The sequence below is a fragment of the Mesoplodon densirostris genome, chromosome 15, assembly GCF_025265405.1.
Source record: "Mesoplodon densirostris isolate mMesDen1 chromosome 15, mMesDen1 primary haplotype, whole genome shotgun sequence".
NCBI classification, from domain to species: Eukaryota; Metazoa; Chordata; class Mammalia; order Artiodactyla; family Ziphiidae; genus Mesoplodon; species Mesoplodon densirostris.
Window position 1 is genome coordinate 89,502,957 of NC_082675.1, and position 14,782 is coordinate 89,517,738.

The 14,782-nt window shown below is 61.1% G+C and overlaps 1 protein-coding gene across 5 annotated transcripts in view; it reads left to right on the top strand.

The window, feature by feature from the left end:
* The window catches only part of NFATC1 (nuclear factor of activated T cells 1), a 103,731-nt gene that overhangs the window by 35,889 nt on the left and 53,060 nt on the right, over positions 1–14,782 (top strand). For all 5 annotated transcript variants that reach the window (XM_060118765.1, XM_060118768.1, XM_060118767.1 and 2 more), the window contains exons 4-6: positions 8,902–9,104; positions 11,070–11,242; positions 12,932–13,072. In XM_060118765.1, the coding sequence (XP_059974748.1) occupies positions 8,902–9,104; positions 11,070–11,242; positions 12,932–13,072 (517 nt within the window). The remainder of the gene's footprint in view (positions 1–8,901; positions 9,105–11,069; positions 11,243–12,931; positions 13,073–14,782) is intronic.

Consider the following 14,782-nt stretch of genomic DNA (forward strand, 5'->3'; position numbering starts at 1 on the left):
TTCCAGGCAGATTCAGACTGCAATTTCAGATTAGGAAAGGACTTTGCATTCACGTGGTCTTGTCCCCCATTTTCATTTGGGGACACAGATGCGTACGGGGCTTGCCCAGCATCATTCGGGGGCTGGTGCCAGGAGTGAGCGTCGCAGACCGTCCACCACCCAGACTCTCCAGGGTCCTTGACGGCCCTGGTGGGTGTGCCCGGCGGGCGCGTCTGGGCCCCCGAGGCTGCTGTGACGGCCCTCTTGGGTGCTGGCTCCCCTCGCCCGCGGGCTGGAGCTGAGTGGGTGTGGGCCGTCCTCCTCGAGGCCCCCGTCTCCACCGGCGGGTGTGCGTGTGATGCGGCCACAGCGAGTACTAGGGGCCCTGGGGTCTGCGCTGGCCTCTGCTGACTTTGTAATGATGGGACCAAGGAGGAAGGGAGTGTGGGTTTCCCTGAACTTTAAAATCGTGCCTTTTCCCCTACTGCCAAAGGATCAGACACACGTAGAATCCTCCCGGGCAGGAGGCGTCCAGCTGGGGTCAGGGTGGGGTGTCCTGGCTCCCAGCGCCCAGGGCCCCTCGTGTCCTCGGTCTAGACCTTCTGCCACCAGCGCCCCGGGTGTGTGTGTAAATCCATGGGCTGCTCGCTGGTTTAAGATGCAGGAGCCCCGGGAGCTTCCGACGGGGATGCAAAGGCCCTTTCCAGTGGTGCCAGCAGGACAGACCGACCCGGAGCAATCAGAGCTGGTGCTTCACACCGTTGTTCTGTGTCTCCTGAGCTGCAGGGCTCACACCGACTCTCCAGCGGGATGACTGCGGGGCTCCTCCCGGCCTCCTCGGCCCGCTGGTCAGTCTGCTCTTGGGCGAGGGTCTCTGGGCGCGGCGGCCTCTCCACCCCGGGGGCCCGGTGTTCTGGGTGCGTCTGGGGGCCCCCCCTTCCGTCCGGTCTCCCAGCCCGTCCTGCTCGCACCCCGCCCCGCATCCACGCTCAGCGCCCGGACAGCAGCACAGCTGGCTCCCTGCCGTTGCCGTCAGTGGGTCTGGGCTGAGGAGGGAGATTCCCCCACCTTCTCCCTGGGGAGGGAGAGCAGAGAGAGCCGTCGGGCTGCGTGGAGTTTGCCTTTCCACTGTTTTTGCTGATAACTCAGAGTACGCGTCCCCAAAGGGGTCCCTGGGTCCCTGTGTTCCCTCTCCCTCCGAAGAGAGAACTGCAGCTCCAGGAGGCCGACTCTGTTCACTTCGTTTTTCTGCTTTTCTTTCCTGCTGTGTCCCCGTCTCCCTTCTACCCTCCCGGGCTGTTGTCCAGGCCTGCCCGCTGCGCTGCATCCCTGAAGCCTGGTCCCCGTCCCGAGGGCAGAGGTCCCTTCTGGGAAGGTCCCCGGTTCCTGCCGCCCCGTGGGGGCTGGGGGAGTGGGCTGGGGGTCGTCACGATCTCTGACCCAGGGGTCAAAGGATGAAGCTCTGTTTACCCAGTTACCAAAATAACCGGCTCGATAGCATCTAGCCCGTCACACAGGAGGCCAGGCCTGTGTGAATAATTAATAGGTCGCAGAAACGTGAGACTCGGTGGAGGCCTGTCAATTCCTAAACAGCACCTTAGGTTTGTAATTTGTGTTCCTGCCAGTTATGAGTGGCCAGTGTAACCCCTGTCCGGCCGGGTGAGTGGCGGGGGGATGCGGGGGCCACCCTGGCCCAGGCAGTGGGGACCGGGAGGCTGGGCTGGCCCGAGGGAGGGTCCCGGCCCCGGCCTCGTGCCCTGCGTGGTGCAGGGGCCTCTCTTTAGGGTGGTCGGCTTTGAGGCTCAGGTTTGCCCCCGTAGGCCAGGACAGGTATTTTTCTATGATGTAAGACGTCGGAGCCGACACCGAGGAAGGCACACGCCAGGAACCAGTCATCCTCTCCAGATCGTTACAATCAGCCAGTCGGCTGTTATCACTTTTCATTTCCTGTAGCACCCCGCACCCCGCACCCCTGGGTCCAGAAGCATCAGCATTTCAAGAAACAGGCTTCCTGGGGGTGTCTGAATACTGCGGACACACAGCAGTGCTTTCTTTTATCTGGTGTCCGCGGCGTGTTCTGTTTTACCCAAAGCTTTGCTCCATTTTTTCTTATGGAAACCGGATTGAGACAGGATCGTTAACCTGGAAGCCAAGGTTTTCACAAAAGCCAGAGACATAGAAGCTAGTGGAAGAAATTCCTTGGTCCCACTGAGGAGCTGAGGGTCAGAACTGCCCGATACCAGCAGCCCTGCTCCAGCCCAGACCCCACCCCCTACCCCAGGAGCTGAGACAGCGTTCGGACGCAGGGCTGACCCTAGCCCGGACCCCGGTCGTCCGGCAGCCAAACGCCGCTGACCTGCCCATGGGGCGGATTAATCTTTTATGGGGCAGCTGGGCAGCGGGCAGCTGCCTTCTGCTCTTCCAGCAGCGTCCGGGCAGGTGGCCGTTGCCTTCTGGGCCGGCCGCGCACACAGGCCTGGACAGTCTCGCTCTTTGTAGACACACCTGTGTCGCGGGAGCTGCTGCCATGGTTCCCGCGACACAGTGGGCTCTGCAGAAGCTCAGGGCCCCGAGCGGGGGGTTTGCCATTTATGTTCCACCCAAACCAAAGAGGGGCCTGTGCCTGTGCCTGCGTGGTCTTGGTAAGGGTGTTCAGGGGAGTCGCACCGTGTCAGCACGAGGATGCAGTGAAGTTGCCAGTAATAATAATAGGAAAGATAGCTGGGGTTTTGTCGCTGTCTGCCGACACACGGCACAGACACTCGATCTCAGGTACGGCACATTGGTTTTTAAACACCTGTTTTCGAGTTTCATTGGGCAGCAGAACTGAGGACAGCGCAGTTCAAGTTTTCCTGCAGCCGATACAGTCACTGGGGGATAAAGTCCTCGAGTAGCTCAGCAGTGGAAACCTTTGCAGAGCAATAAACAACATCGTCAGCCTCCAAAAATCTTCTAATTCAAGAGCTTTGGCTTCTGTGTTCCAGGCTGCGGAAATTTTAGAATAAAAGTCGCCTCAGGCACAGAACCTCTGATGACTGTCCATAATTCTGCTGTGGTTTCTGCATTATCCCAGGATGTTTTCCTGATGTCTTTTGAGGGCAGAGCCGTGTGCCGGACCGTCTCAGTTCAGAGCTGTGCGTCAGCACTGCGGCCCCATCGCAGCTATCAGAACACTCACACGCGCTGCAGGTGGGAGGGGGGGTGCCAGACGGTGTAACGGAGATAATGGTGAGAAACCACCGTCTTTGATAAAAACGACAAAATAGGGAAATCCGTGGCCCTGGCCGGCCCTCCCCTCTGACCGGGGGCTCCATGGTCTCCTGGGGGCCACACCATGGGTGGCTGAGTCACGGATGCCCAGTACCCTCAGCTGGGGGATGGCCCGGTGGGAGATCCCCGCCCCGTTTGCTTCGGGGCCGGGTCTCCCTCCCGCTGGCAGCCCCCAGCCTGTTGCCCCGTGCAGAGCCCTGTCCTTCGTCTTCGGGCCAAGCTCTCCCCAGGGAGGGTCTTCCGGGCGTCGTCCTCCTGGGGTACCGCCCAGCACAGGGACGTAGGGAGGTGCGCCCGCTGCGCAGCCTGCCCTCCGTGGGAAGGAGGAGGACAAGAGCCACGGAGGGCACGCCGGCCCGAGCTCTGGGGCCCAGTGTCTGTGCCCGGTTCGCAGGTGGATGGCTCCCAGCAGCGACCCCGTGTCCAGGTCCTCCTGGCCACCCCTTCCCCTGCTGTGCTTTGCAGACGGCTCTGTCTCCGGGGGGCGCTCTGGATTGGGGGGGGCTGGCTCCCTGAGCACTGCCCCTGCCCCGCACGCAGCTGGGGAGCCACGGGCACCCTGTCTGCACACTCGAGGGTGGGGCGGCGTGGCCTCGCCGAGCCGGGCTTCCAGTCTCCTTCTCCTGCACGGGACGCTGGGCTCTGGTCAGCACAGGTGGCCAGCTCGGCCCTGCTGTGGGCCGGGCCCCGCCCAGCGGGACTCATGATCGTGCCGTGGCTGGCGGTGGTGGCCGTCCCCTCAGCAGCAGCTGGTGCCAGGGCGGGGCTGGCCCGACGGCAGGCCGGTGACCGTCGCGTGGGCGTGTGGGTGTATGGCAGGCAGCGCCCTCGGCCCGCACAGTGCCTCCGTCAGCCCTCGTCCGGGCCCTGCCCGAGGCCGCCCTTTGGGCGCTGGGGATAAACACCAAGGGCCAGGCCCTCTGCCTGCCCCGTATGCCTGGGGGGTGGCCACTGCCCCCGTCCGTCGTGCAGTGTTTCCAGTGAGTTCAGAGAGGCCGTCCGGGGAAGGAGGGCTCGGGAGCACAGCCTTGGCCCTGCCCGCCTGAGGTCTGGTCTGCTGTGAGCTGACCGCGTGCCCTGGGCCCGTCCTCGCTCCCGGGCCGGGGTGGGGGGGGGGCGGGCGGCGCCCTGCGGGGAAAGCTCTCCTGTGGTTTTGGAGACCGAACGCTCACACGATGCAGTCTCTTAAGTTAATCCAGTACTGGGAAAATTGGGGTTGAAAAAAGTGGAACCAGCTTGTGAGCTGGATTTTTTCCTTCCTGCAGAGTGCCTTTGGGTATTGTGTAAAGATGCAAATTTTACATCTGGGTTAAATGCATGATTTCCCTTTAAATTGCCTGCTGCGCTGTGCACAAGGATCTCTTGCTCGGTGTATGTTTGTACCATCTCAACACTTAGTGGGAAGTGATTTCCCTCGATTAGCTGGTCCTCTGTACGACGCCCCTGCCCCTGCGGGCTCGCGCTGTGGGAATCTCAGCACCGAGTCAGTTCGGCCTCGGTCATTCCCTGCGCCCGTCATCCTGCCGTGCGAGTGCGAAGGTGAGCGTAGCAGCTAAAAACAAACATTTTTATGTGTAGGAAACTCACCAGATCTTACACCTTGAAAATGGAATAGCACGTTTTGTTTAGTTTAGGTTGAAGCAAAGAGAGGTCGTTGTTATGACAGGTAATTTTATAAATATTATTTTGACAGACAGTAGAACGTGCCAGGGACAGAAAACCCACGCAGTGGAACATGTGAAGTATTTAAATTACTTCTCTTACAGTGAACTTCGTGTTTTAAATAATAGATGTTTATCTTCCAGGTTAAACCTTAAGTATTCCCATTTTCACTGAAATGGCATGTTTTTAAAAAGGCAAAGTTACTCCCACAGTCCGCTGCATCCTACGTGCCGTCAGAGCAGGGCCCCAGTGTGAGTCCCGTGGGATTTGAAATTGTCATTTTCAAGTCGTCTGACCCTGGCCAGGCCGTGTGCCGGCCTGGGGTCTGGGAGGAATACGCCTTGGCCACACAAGAGACAGTCTTAGCCAAAGACTCATTTACATATTCTTGTATTAAATGTCACAAAATGGAATAGTAAGAGGCAAAATTTGTTTCTTCATCAGTCTCTGATTTTATTTTTACATTTCCTGTTTTAAAAATGTAGGTCAAGTCCAGCACAGAGTACAGGTTTCTTAGGAGGTTCGTTAAATTGGCAAAAGACTGGACTCACGCTCCCCAGCAGGGAGAAGTTGGGTGGACCCGGCAAGCTGGTCCTGGTTCGCCCCTAACTGAACTCTGTGTGTGTGGAGATGCTCATGTGTCCACACAGGGAAAAAGCTCTTCAGTTCAAACAGGAGAGGCATCTTGTTTCTTCAGAATTAAGCCATGTTAGCAGGACCCACCTTGAAATGAGCATCAGGCGCTGGGTGGCTCCTGGCGGGTTCTCTGTGTAGTGGCCTTAGAGCAGGAAAGGCTCTGCATTGGCCTTGAGAGAGGCACAGCAGGCCAGGAGGACAGCGAGTGGACTTGTGGGTCTCTCAGTAAACTTGATGCTTCCTCCAGTTCTCTGCTCGCCACGGCCACTCGGGTTCAGCCGCAGGCCTGAGACCGACTCCCCTCCTCTGTGCACATGCCCGTCAGACACTCATCTGGTCCATATGGGCCAGACACCTGTGGGTCAGGGTGAAAGCTCGATTATTTTAATAGGAAAGAACCACTTAGAATATGAGCACATCCATGGGTGCTTGGAACCACGTCACAGATGAAAACGATAAAAATAGGGAGCCTGACGCACGAAACTCTTGCTGCTAGCCAGGAAATAAGATCTTCCCAACCAACTACGGAATTCCAGAGCAAGTCTGGAGAGCGTGTGTGTGTGTGTGTGTGTGTGTGTGTGTGTGCGTGCGTGCGTGCGTCTGAGTGTGAATGTGCACGTGTGTCAGTGTGTGCTGCGTGTGCGTCCGTGCACACCTGTCCTACATGGAGCTCCTCCTCGTCTCCAGAAAATCTCAAGGGTGATGTTTCAGAGCCCCCGGGGGGCCACTCCACAGCCTGTGACAAACACGGGCTGTTAAATATTAATCGGGTGCTACAGAATGCTCCGGAGATGTCCACAGACACCAGACACCCGTGGTGAGCTTGTGTGGGAGCCTCAGAGCTGCTGGATGTTCACCTGAAGCTGTAAATCCATTCGTCGGGGGCTGCGGTCCAGCAGCGGTCAGTCCTGGCTCATGGCCAGCTGTCTCCTATCCACAGTTGCGACACCACGCAGACCCTGTTGGCCGGGAGATGGGGCGGGCTGGAAGGAGCCGCTGACCCTGCGGGGGGCCCCGCCCTAATAAGGCGCCACCTGGATCCCTCGTCTGGCCCGGCTCTCAGCCCCGCCAGCGGCCTGGCGCCCAGGCACATCCTTCTCGGGGGCCCCAAGTGGGTGGCACGCGGGCCCTGGCACTCTGCTTGCTGAGTGCCTGTGAGTCTCCCGTGAACGGCCTGTCATTGTTTGGGACTGTCTTCTGAGCTCTGAAAATTTATAAGTGACTTCATCTCGTAATTAAGTGACGTCGGCGCAGTAGCTGGGTCTTTGTCAGTGCGGCTTTGATGAACGGTTCACTGCTGATTTGAACCACACTTGAAACAGCAGGCGCTCGCTTCTCTGGGTTGAAGAGACATTTGTTCCCAAACGCAGGGACGGAGGAGAGCTCAGGGAGGCCACAGTGGAGTGGTGGTGGGGGACGAGGCGGGTGCTGCTAACTGGATGTCGTAGAAAGAAATGGAAAACCAGCCAGGGCAGCATATAGTGAGTTCTCTGCAAGGAAGACAGAGAGCGAGACACCCAGGGCAGAGAAAGTGCACAGCTCCCAGCACTGGACCTTCCAGCGGAATTCCGACTTACTCATCTGGACGGAGCTTCAGCTTCCATTCTAACGTCCCAACTTGGAAAAATGACCCGTAGAGACGGAAGCAGGATCTCGGTCACCGTGGTCAGCTGCAGCTGTACCGGAGGTTTCCCATTTCTTTGGGTTACTGACACATGCCCCTCTTGTGCTTCCTCGGTCACCTGGCAGCCTGGCCCTTTGCGCTGTGCCCCGGCCCCCTCCGTGTCCTGAGCCAGTGCAGCTTGGAAGGTCTTGGTCATCCAGCCTGAGCTTCTTCCCCGTGGGCTGTGAAGTGACCGTCGGGGCGCCTTCTCACAGGGCAGAGATGGAGCCCGGACGGGGCTCACGGGGCGCACGGACCCGACCACAACCCCGCTGCGGGGCTGGTTCTTCCGTGGCTTCCGCTTGGCCGCAGGGCTGGGAGGGGCTTGCGACCCCCTGAGAATCCCGCGGGGGAGCAGGCGGGTCCGGGACCTGCAGGTGGCCTCGTTGGCACTGCCGTACCGGGGTCCCTGCTGCTGTGGAAGCAGTGAGAGCGCTCTCGGGGACGGCACCAGTTTGGCCCATCAGACTGTGTTACAGTTGCTACCTGTTGTCAACGCGGCTCAAATTAGTCTCGGGAGAACGTGACCACAGCGCAAGAAGCAGCACAGCTGTGCCGACTGAGCCTTTCTGCTCGTGGGGCTGCCCCCCCGCGGCGGTCCTGCGGCGGGACCCTCGGGGGCTCTGGCTGGACGCAGGTCGCCTGCCTCTGCAGGAGGAGGGGGGGAGCCCCAGGGGTCCTGTGGAAGCTGGGCCTGGGCCTCACCCTGAGCTGCCTGCTTTCTTCAGGATTTGCCTCTTGAGTACGGTCAGCTGTGACCTAGACGAAGCAGGCAAGACAAGTTCAGTTCTGAAAAGGACTCACCCCGAGGGAGGTAGCGGCTGGAGGCGCAGGGGCGCGAGGAGGGCTCTGACCTGCGCCCCTGGTGGTCGGCCCGGGCGCGGCCAGTGTAGGTCCTGAAATGCGGGAGCAGCGCCCTCCCAGGGGCTCCTGGTGCACGATGGGCTTGCTCCGGTTCTGGGGCCCGAGTCTCACTGGGTTTCATGCCCGCACGATCGGAACGGCCACACGCGGCCCCCCGTGTTGGGCCTGATGCTGGCAGACGGACCACGACCTGGGGCTCCCCGCCGCCGGTCCAGGGGCACCTGCAACGGGCACCAGGGCAGCCCGTAGCCACCACCTGGCAAGCCAGGCCGCAAAGGGCCGATGCTGTTAGTGTCTTGTTTGCAAGCGTCCTGTTTGCTGGTTTGGACTGGACTGAGCAGCGGAAAGTGGATGGCGTCCTCTTGGGCGAGTGTCTGAATTCATCAGGGGAGGCTTGTGCAGAGGGCTTGGCACTGGCCCAGCTTCGGGTGGGGCCCCACGAGCTGCTTGTGTCGCCCGCGCGTGGGCAGAGGGGTGGGCTGAGGAGGAGGCAGTGGCCCGGCAGTGGCTCTGCTTCCCATCTGCCCGCCCCTGCGGGTCCCCATCGCTGTCCCGGGCACGGGGCACGTGTGCTCCTGGGATGCAGGTACACGCGTGCAGGTGTGCACTGCACATTTGTGCGCGTGTGTTCCAGCGTGGGCAGCCACGTGTTCAGAACCGACTGCAGAGCAGAAGCCCCAGACTTCGGGGCACGAGGTGCCGGAGGGGCGGGGGGACCAGCCTCGGCCCGTGCACACTCCCCTCTGGACCAGCCTCTGCACAGGGAGCACGGTGGGTCCGGGCATCGGGGGCGCGGCGCTCACAGGCCTGTCCCCCTCTCTCCCCAGCTGCACGGCTACATGGAGAGTGAGCCGCTCACCCTGCAGCTGTTCATCGGGACAGCGGACGACCGGCTGCTGAGGCCCCACGCCTTCTACCAGGTGCACCGGATCACAGGCAAGACCGTCTCCACCACCAGCCACGAGGCCATCCTCTCCAACACCAAGGTCCTGGAAATACCGCTGCTGCCGGAGAACAACATGCGTGCAATGTAAGCCGCGCCTCGGGGGCTCGGGGGACGGGGGCTCGGGGGGGCGCTTGCACGCCTGCATCTCCCCCCACATTTCCACAGCTCAGGGGCCCTGGGTGCCCTGGGCTTAACACCTCAGTAAACGTTACAAATATTTATGACGACGGATTTGTTTCTTCCTAGGGTTTCAGCCCCCGTGCATGTTGCCACTTTAAGTATCTCAGTGCACAGCTGTCAGTACTTACTCCCTCCGTGTGTCAACGTGGCACCCATTTATTTCTGTGAATGCACTGTGAAAGTCAGAGCAGTGGTTAAAAGGCAAACATTGAAACATTAAAGAGACCAGTATGTCTGGGTCGTATTTTCAATGAGGATTTCTGCATCTCCGATGTGACCAGCCGGAACATGCGGGTCAGATCTGACTCAGTAGTTTAGAGGTGAATTGGTTAACAAGCTGCAGGGCAATCTTCTCATGTCCAGGTAGGGCCTGTGTTCGCGGCTTCCTGAACTGAGTGACTGCTACGTGCATTTCACTGCTGAGCTGTGAATGCAGCAGAGAAAGGAGACACGGTTGTCCCACAGGACTTGCCTTCTCCTGGGGGCCTCTGGGGCGGGGGACATAAGGCAGGAACTCATTAGCACGGGGGGCCTGTTGGAGAGTTCGGGGGCGAGTGTCTGTGGGGAGGCGGCACAGAAGCTGAGAGCTGACCCTGCAGGAAGGCAGCGAGTGCAGAGTCCCCAAGGCAGGAGTGAGCTTGGGGCGTCCGTGGGGCAGCGAGGAGCTCAGGGCTGTGGCGGGTGAGGGAGCAGGTGTGGAAGCCACATCGTGTAGAGCTTTGCATGGGATTTGGATAAGTTATTTGTAACTCATAAACCCTCTAAGTCAAAAACAAAGGGAGGGGCTTCCCTGGTGGCGCAGCAGTTGAGAATCCGCCTGCCAATGCAGGAGACACAGGTTCAAGCCCTGGTCCTGGAAGATCCCACATGCCGCAGAGCAACTAAGCCCATGCACCACAACTACTGAGCCTGTGCTCTAGAGCCCGCAAGCCACAACTACTGAGCCCGCGTACCACAACTATTGAGCCTGTGAGCCACAACTGCTGAGCCCACACGCTGCAACTACTGAAGCCCAGGTGCCTTAGAGCCCGGCCTCGCAACAAAAAAAAAAAAAAGAGAGAGCAAAAAGGAAAGGAAAGGGAAGGTCTTCTCTCCATGTTGGCTTTTCATGGATTTGGGGGAATTTATTCTAAATCCTTGGGTTTGCTTCAAGAGCTGTAATCACAGTTCCCTCGGACCAGGGCAGATGATTTGAGAGAACTGCTGGTTCCTTCAGCAGCAGCTGTTCCTTCAGTGGCTGCATTTACCACAATACCATCCAACCCAGAGATGGTGTAGACACCACGGGACCGGGACTGGCCTGGGCTCCAGGGCCAGGGCTTCCCTGCTGCTCCAGGCTGGGCTGTGGTCCTGACCTAGAGGCATCATGCGGCCTCGCTTCCTTAGCTTCTGACACAGGGAAGGGCTGGTTTCCATCTGATGAATGACGCCTGGATTGTTCTGCTGGAGTCTGGTGTTGAATGGAACGGTTAAGTTAAATGAAATTAAGTGAAATCATATGAGGCCCTAGAAAACTCAGGATCCTGAATTAAGGGGGACGCTGCCAGAATCTTAAGTGGAAGGAGGTTTTCGGAGCCGCCGGGGGAGCCTTCCTTTGGACACCGTGTCCTGCACTGGGGCGTCCACGCGAGCCCAGGGCAGTGGGGCTGGGGCTTCTGGAGCCCTGAGTGCATGGCAGCTCTACCTGCTTGGGATCTGGGCTCCTGAGGCCGGGGCTGGCTCGTCTCCCGCTGCCTCAGCCCCAGCTCACTTGACGGGCGGGTGTCTGGCTGCCCCGGCCTCTGGCAGGGCCGCAAAGATCCTTTGGTGAGCGGTCGCCCGGGATGGGGCTGGGGTCCGGGACTGAGCACAGACTCTTGTTTCCGGCAGCATTGACTGCGCCGGGATCCTGAAGCTCAGAAACTCTGACATCGAGCTCCGCAAGGGGGAGACGGACATTGGGAGGAAGAACACGCGGGTGAGGCTGGTCTTCCGTGTCCACGTCCCGCAGCCCAACGGCCGGACGCTGTCGCTGCAGGTCGCCTCCAACCCCATCGAGTGCTGTGAGTGCCGCCCCCCCCACCCCCCGTCTGCAGGCGGAGCAGGGCCGGTCCCTGCCGCAGGGTCCTTTCCAGTAGCACCTTGGTTCTCGTGCGCAGCCTCTGAGCTGCGCTCGTCCCACCCACAGCACCTGCACCCTCCCGTGCAGTCACGGGAACACTTGCACCCTGGCCAGGGCGCCCGCAGCTCCTGGGCGTGCGTGGAGTGAGGGCTGCCGCCGACCCCCGGCACCTGCAGGAGGGCGTAAGAGGGAGAGGAAGTTGGTCCCCAAGTACTGAGATGTTTGCGGTGACCGAATTTGACTTAATCCCCTCACGTTTCAGGGAACTTGAGAAAGTGGCATTTTGGCCTTGAAATCTGTTGGATTGAAGGGACCTAAATTTGCAAGCCTGCCCACGTGTAACTCAGGCCTTTGTCGCCGGTGGCCCTGGCTTCACTGCCCTCGGTGTGCGTGGACAGGCCCAGGTAGTGAGATGCTGCTGGCTTGGATGCACGTGGCCACTCAGCTCCTCCAGGAGCTGGGACCGCCGAGGCCTGGGGTCAGCTTCCTCTTGCAGTGACTCTGCTCGTTTTTGTTAGTGAGTCGGGCGACGGGTTCAGCTCCGTATGGAAACCTCACGGTGCCCGCCCCCAACCTGGCTTCCGGACCCTGGGGGGACCAGAGTCTCCACTGGCCACAGCCCCAGCGAGAGCCTTTCCATCCACCCTCCTCCTTCTCTCGTCTCTGAAGCACCGCCCCACCCCACCGGTGTGGGCTGTCTCAGGACACCCCGACCTCGCGGCTCAGCCACCCACCCATCTCGGTGGGAACGTCCTGGTTTGGTTCCTCGGCTTCTGACCTGAGCGTCGGCCAGACCTCGGCGACGGGGCATCCTCCCCCGCGGCCCCTTCTCTGCCGTGTGGTCTTTGCCTCCTTCCCAGCCCTCCCCCCCGCTGCTGCTGGACCCTCACGATGTCCAGTCTCTAGAAGTCCATCCCCAGGCCGTGGGGTCTGCCACAGATGGCCCTGCCCTCCTGCCCTGGGGCCCCCTCCCCATGAGGCGGAGCGGGACCCTCCCTCTCGGGTCCCCTGGCTGTTGGGTGACCGTGTCAGGACCCCTGGCTCGGCCTCACCAGCTGCTCCAGCCAGACTCCTGCCTCCTCCTGCGTCTGCTCCTCTGGCCATGCCGCCCTCCCCGACAGCCTGAGCTCGGCCGCCTGTGGCCCGCCAGCCCCTAAGCCAGAGCCCGCTTCAGGCGGGTCCCCACATCCCACCTCCTAGCTGGGGGCGCCTGCTCTCCGGGCTGCCGCTGCCCCGGGGTCTCCCTGCTGCTCCCGGCGGGCGGGCCGTGTCCTCCCCATCACCAGCAGGACTTCCCGCTGCTTCCCCAGGCCCTTCCCACTGGCAGTCAGTCACCCTGGCAGAGCGCGCCCGCTCACTCACACACACGCGTGCGCACGCTCGTCACTGAGAGGGGAGCTGTGTCCACGTGGACACGTCAGAGGCGTGGCTGCCTTCCCGTGTCACTCTAACCTGGAGTAAGACTGTGAAGGCACAGACCACGTGTGGTTACTTTTCTGTCCTGTGTACCAGGGACGGGTCGCACTGCCCACCCAGGAGCTCTTTGAAAGCGGGGTGTAGCGGCCGCCCCTGGGAGGGCCCGGCAGAGGGGCCTGGGTGTCTCACCCCGTTGCTCTCCTGCCCCACACAGCCCAGCGCTCGGCCCAGGAGCTGCCCCTTGTGGAGAAGCAGAGCGCGGCCAGCGGCCCCGTCCTCGGCGGGAAGAGGATGGTCCTGTCCGGCCACAACTTTCTGCAGGACTCCAAGGTCATTTTCGTGGAGAAAGCACCAGGTATCTTCTTTAAAAACCGACATCGAGCCCTTGCTGTTTCGGCGCCGGCGGAGGTTGGCTGGCAGGAGGTGGGCGCAGGCGGCCACGCGTGCCGTGCACAGTCCTGGGCCACTGCATGCGGTGCCGGCCGTAGAGGGGCTGCAGGTGCGGGGCCTCCAGGAGGCTGTTCTCTGCTGAGGGGCGGCCCCGCGTCTGCCTGGCTAGCGGGCGCCTCCCTCGTGGGCTCCGACCAGCTCCTGCTGCCGGGCCTGCCCGTGCGATGGCGTCTTCTTGTTTCTCAGAACCACAGACCGTCCGAGGCAGGCATCCGGGCACGGAGCAGCCACGGTAGCCGAGCGGAACCCCACTGGGGCCCGGAGACCTTGCTGTACCCCCGCGGCACCCTTCAGGCCCTCGCCCTTGTCAGCACAGAGCCCCAAGCTGCAAAGGCAGATGCTGTTGTTCTTTTAGTGACGGTGGCCTCTGGGCTGCTCCTGCGTGTGTGCACGCCTGTGTGGACCTCTGCACGTGTGCTCAGGAAAGGGGGCTGCGGGTTTGAAGGGCAAGGGTCTCCTCCCTCTGGTGTCTGGGGAACCAGGCAGTGAGCCTCTCTCTGTGCTGCCGGGGAGACGCAGGGGCGGCACAGCTCCTGCCCTGGGACGCCCGGCCCGACCATGTGGCCACGTGGCATAAGGGGCAACGTGTGGACCTTCTGTCTCCCTCAAACTCCGGAGTTTGTTTTGGGGGCAGGTTCCTTGCAGGGGGCTGGCCCCCAGGCTGGGGAGGGGGCTCCTGTGGGGTCCGGGCCTGCTGCCTGGTTCCTCGCCTTCTCTTTCCCGGTCACGGTCCCCCTCCCGAGCGCCGGAGCAGGGCTCATGCTGATGACCGCAAACCGCGGAGGCACTCAGCCTCCGTAATGGGGTTGATTTTGTACAGTTTTCAGGAAACTTAAGTACTTCAGTCAAAATGGACTTAAAAACTCTCTCACGTTTAACTTGTTCTGCCTGCACGATCGCGCGTGTGGCTGGAAACCGTTTTAGAGGCTGGAGCACACCCGACCAGGTCCAGTGGTGGGGGAGGAGTCTGTGTTCCCGGAAAGGCCCTCCTTGGACGAGGTGGATTCTGAAATAATTTAAGCTTCTGTGCTTTAGATGTATGCACATGCGCGGTGCGTGCATGTGGTTGGGGGGGAGCCCAGGCCTGGCGCTGCGTCTTCACCGTGTCCTCACCGCGCACAGAGACGTCTGTGGTGGGAACCAGCCAGCACCCCCCGCTGTTTCCTCGACCAGTCAGCCCCGACTTTGACCTTGGTGCCAGGATGGGACTGTGAGACGTCTCCTGACCCCCTCGGCTTGTCGTGGGTGCCCGTGGGGCTCCTATGTGGGTGTGGCTCACCGTGGCCCGGTCACGGGGCCTTCACAGCGGCCACCCACCTGCAGGTGGGAGCCGAGTCCTCACACGTCTGGCCGTCGCCCTCACGTGGCCTCCCGGGCCGTCCGGCCCCCGTGCAGGCTGAAGGCCGCTGTTACTCGCTGCCATGTCGGGGCCCGTCCCCGGCCCGCTCGCTCCTGCGGCAGATCTGCGTCTGGCAGGCAGAAGGCGAGAAGCCAGCGAGTGGGTGGAGACCAGACGTCCCGTGAACACGGTGTGACAAGGGAGACGTAAAGACGCGGCTGTGCGTCCTGTCACATCGTGCTTGTGTCCAAACAGGGTTGTTGGCACGTCTGCGCG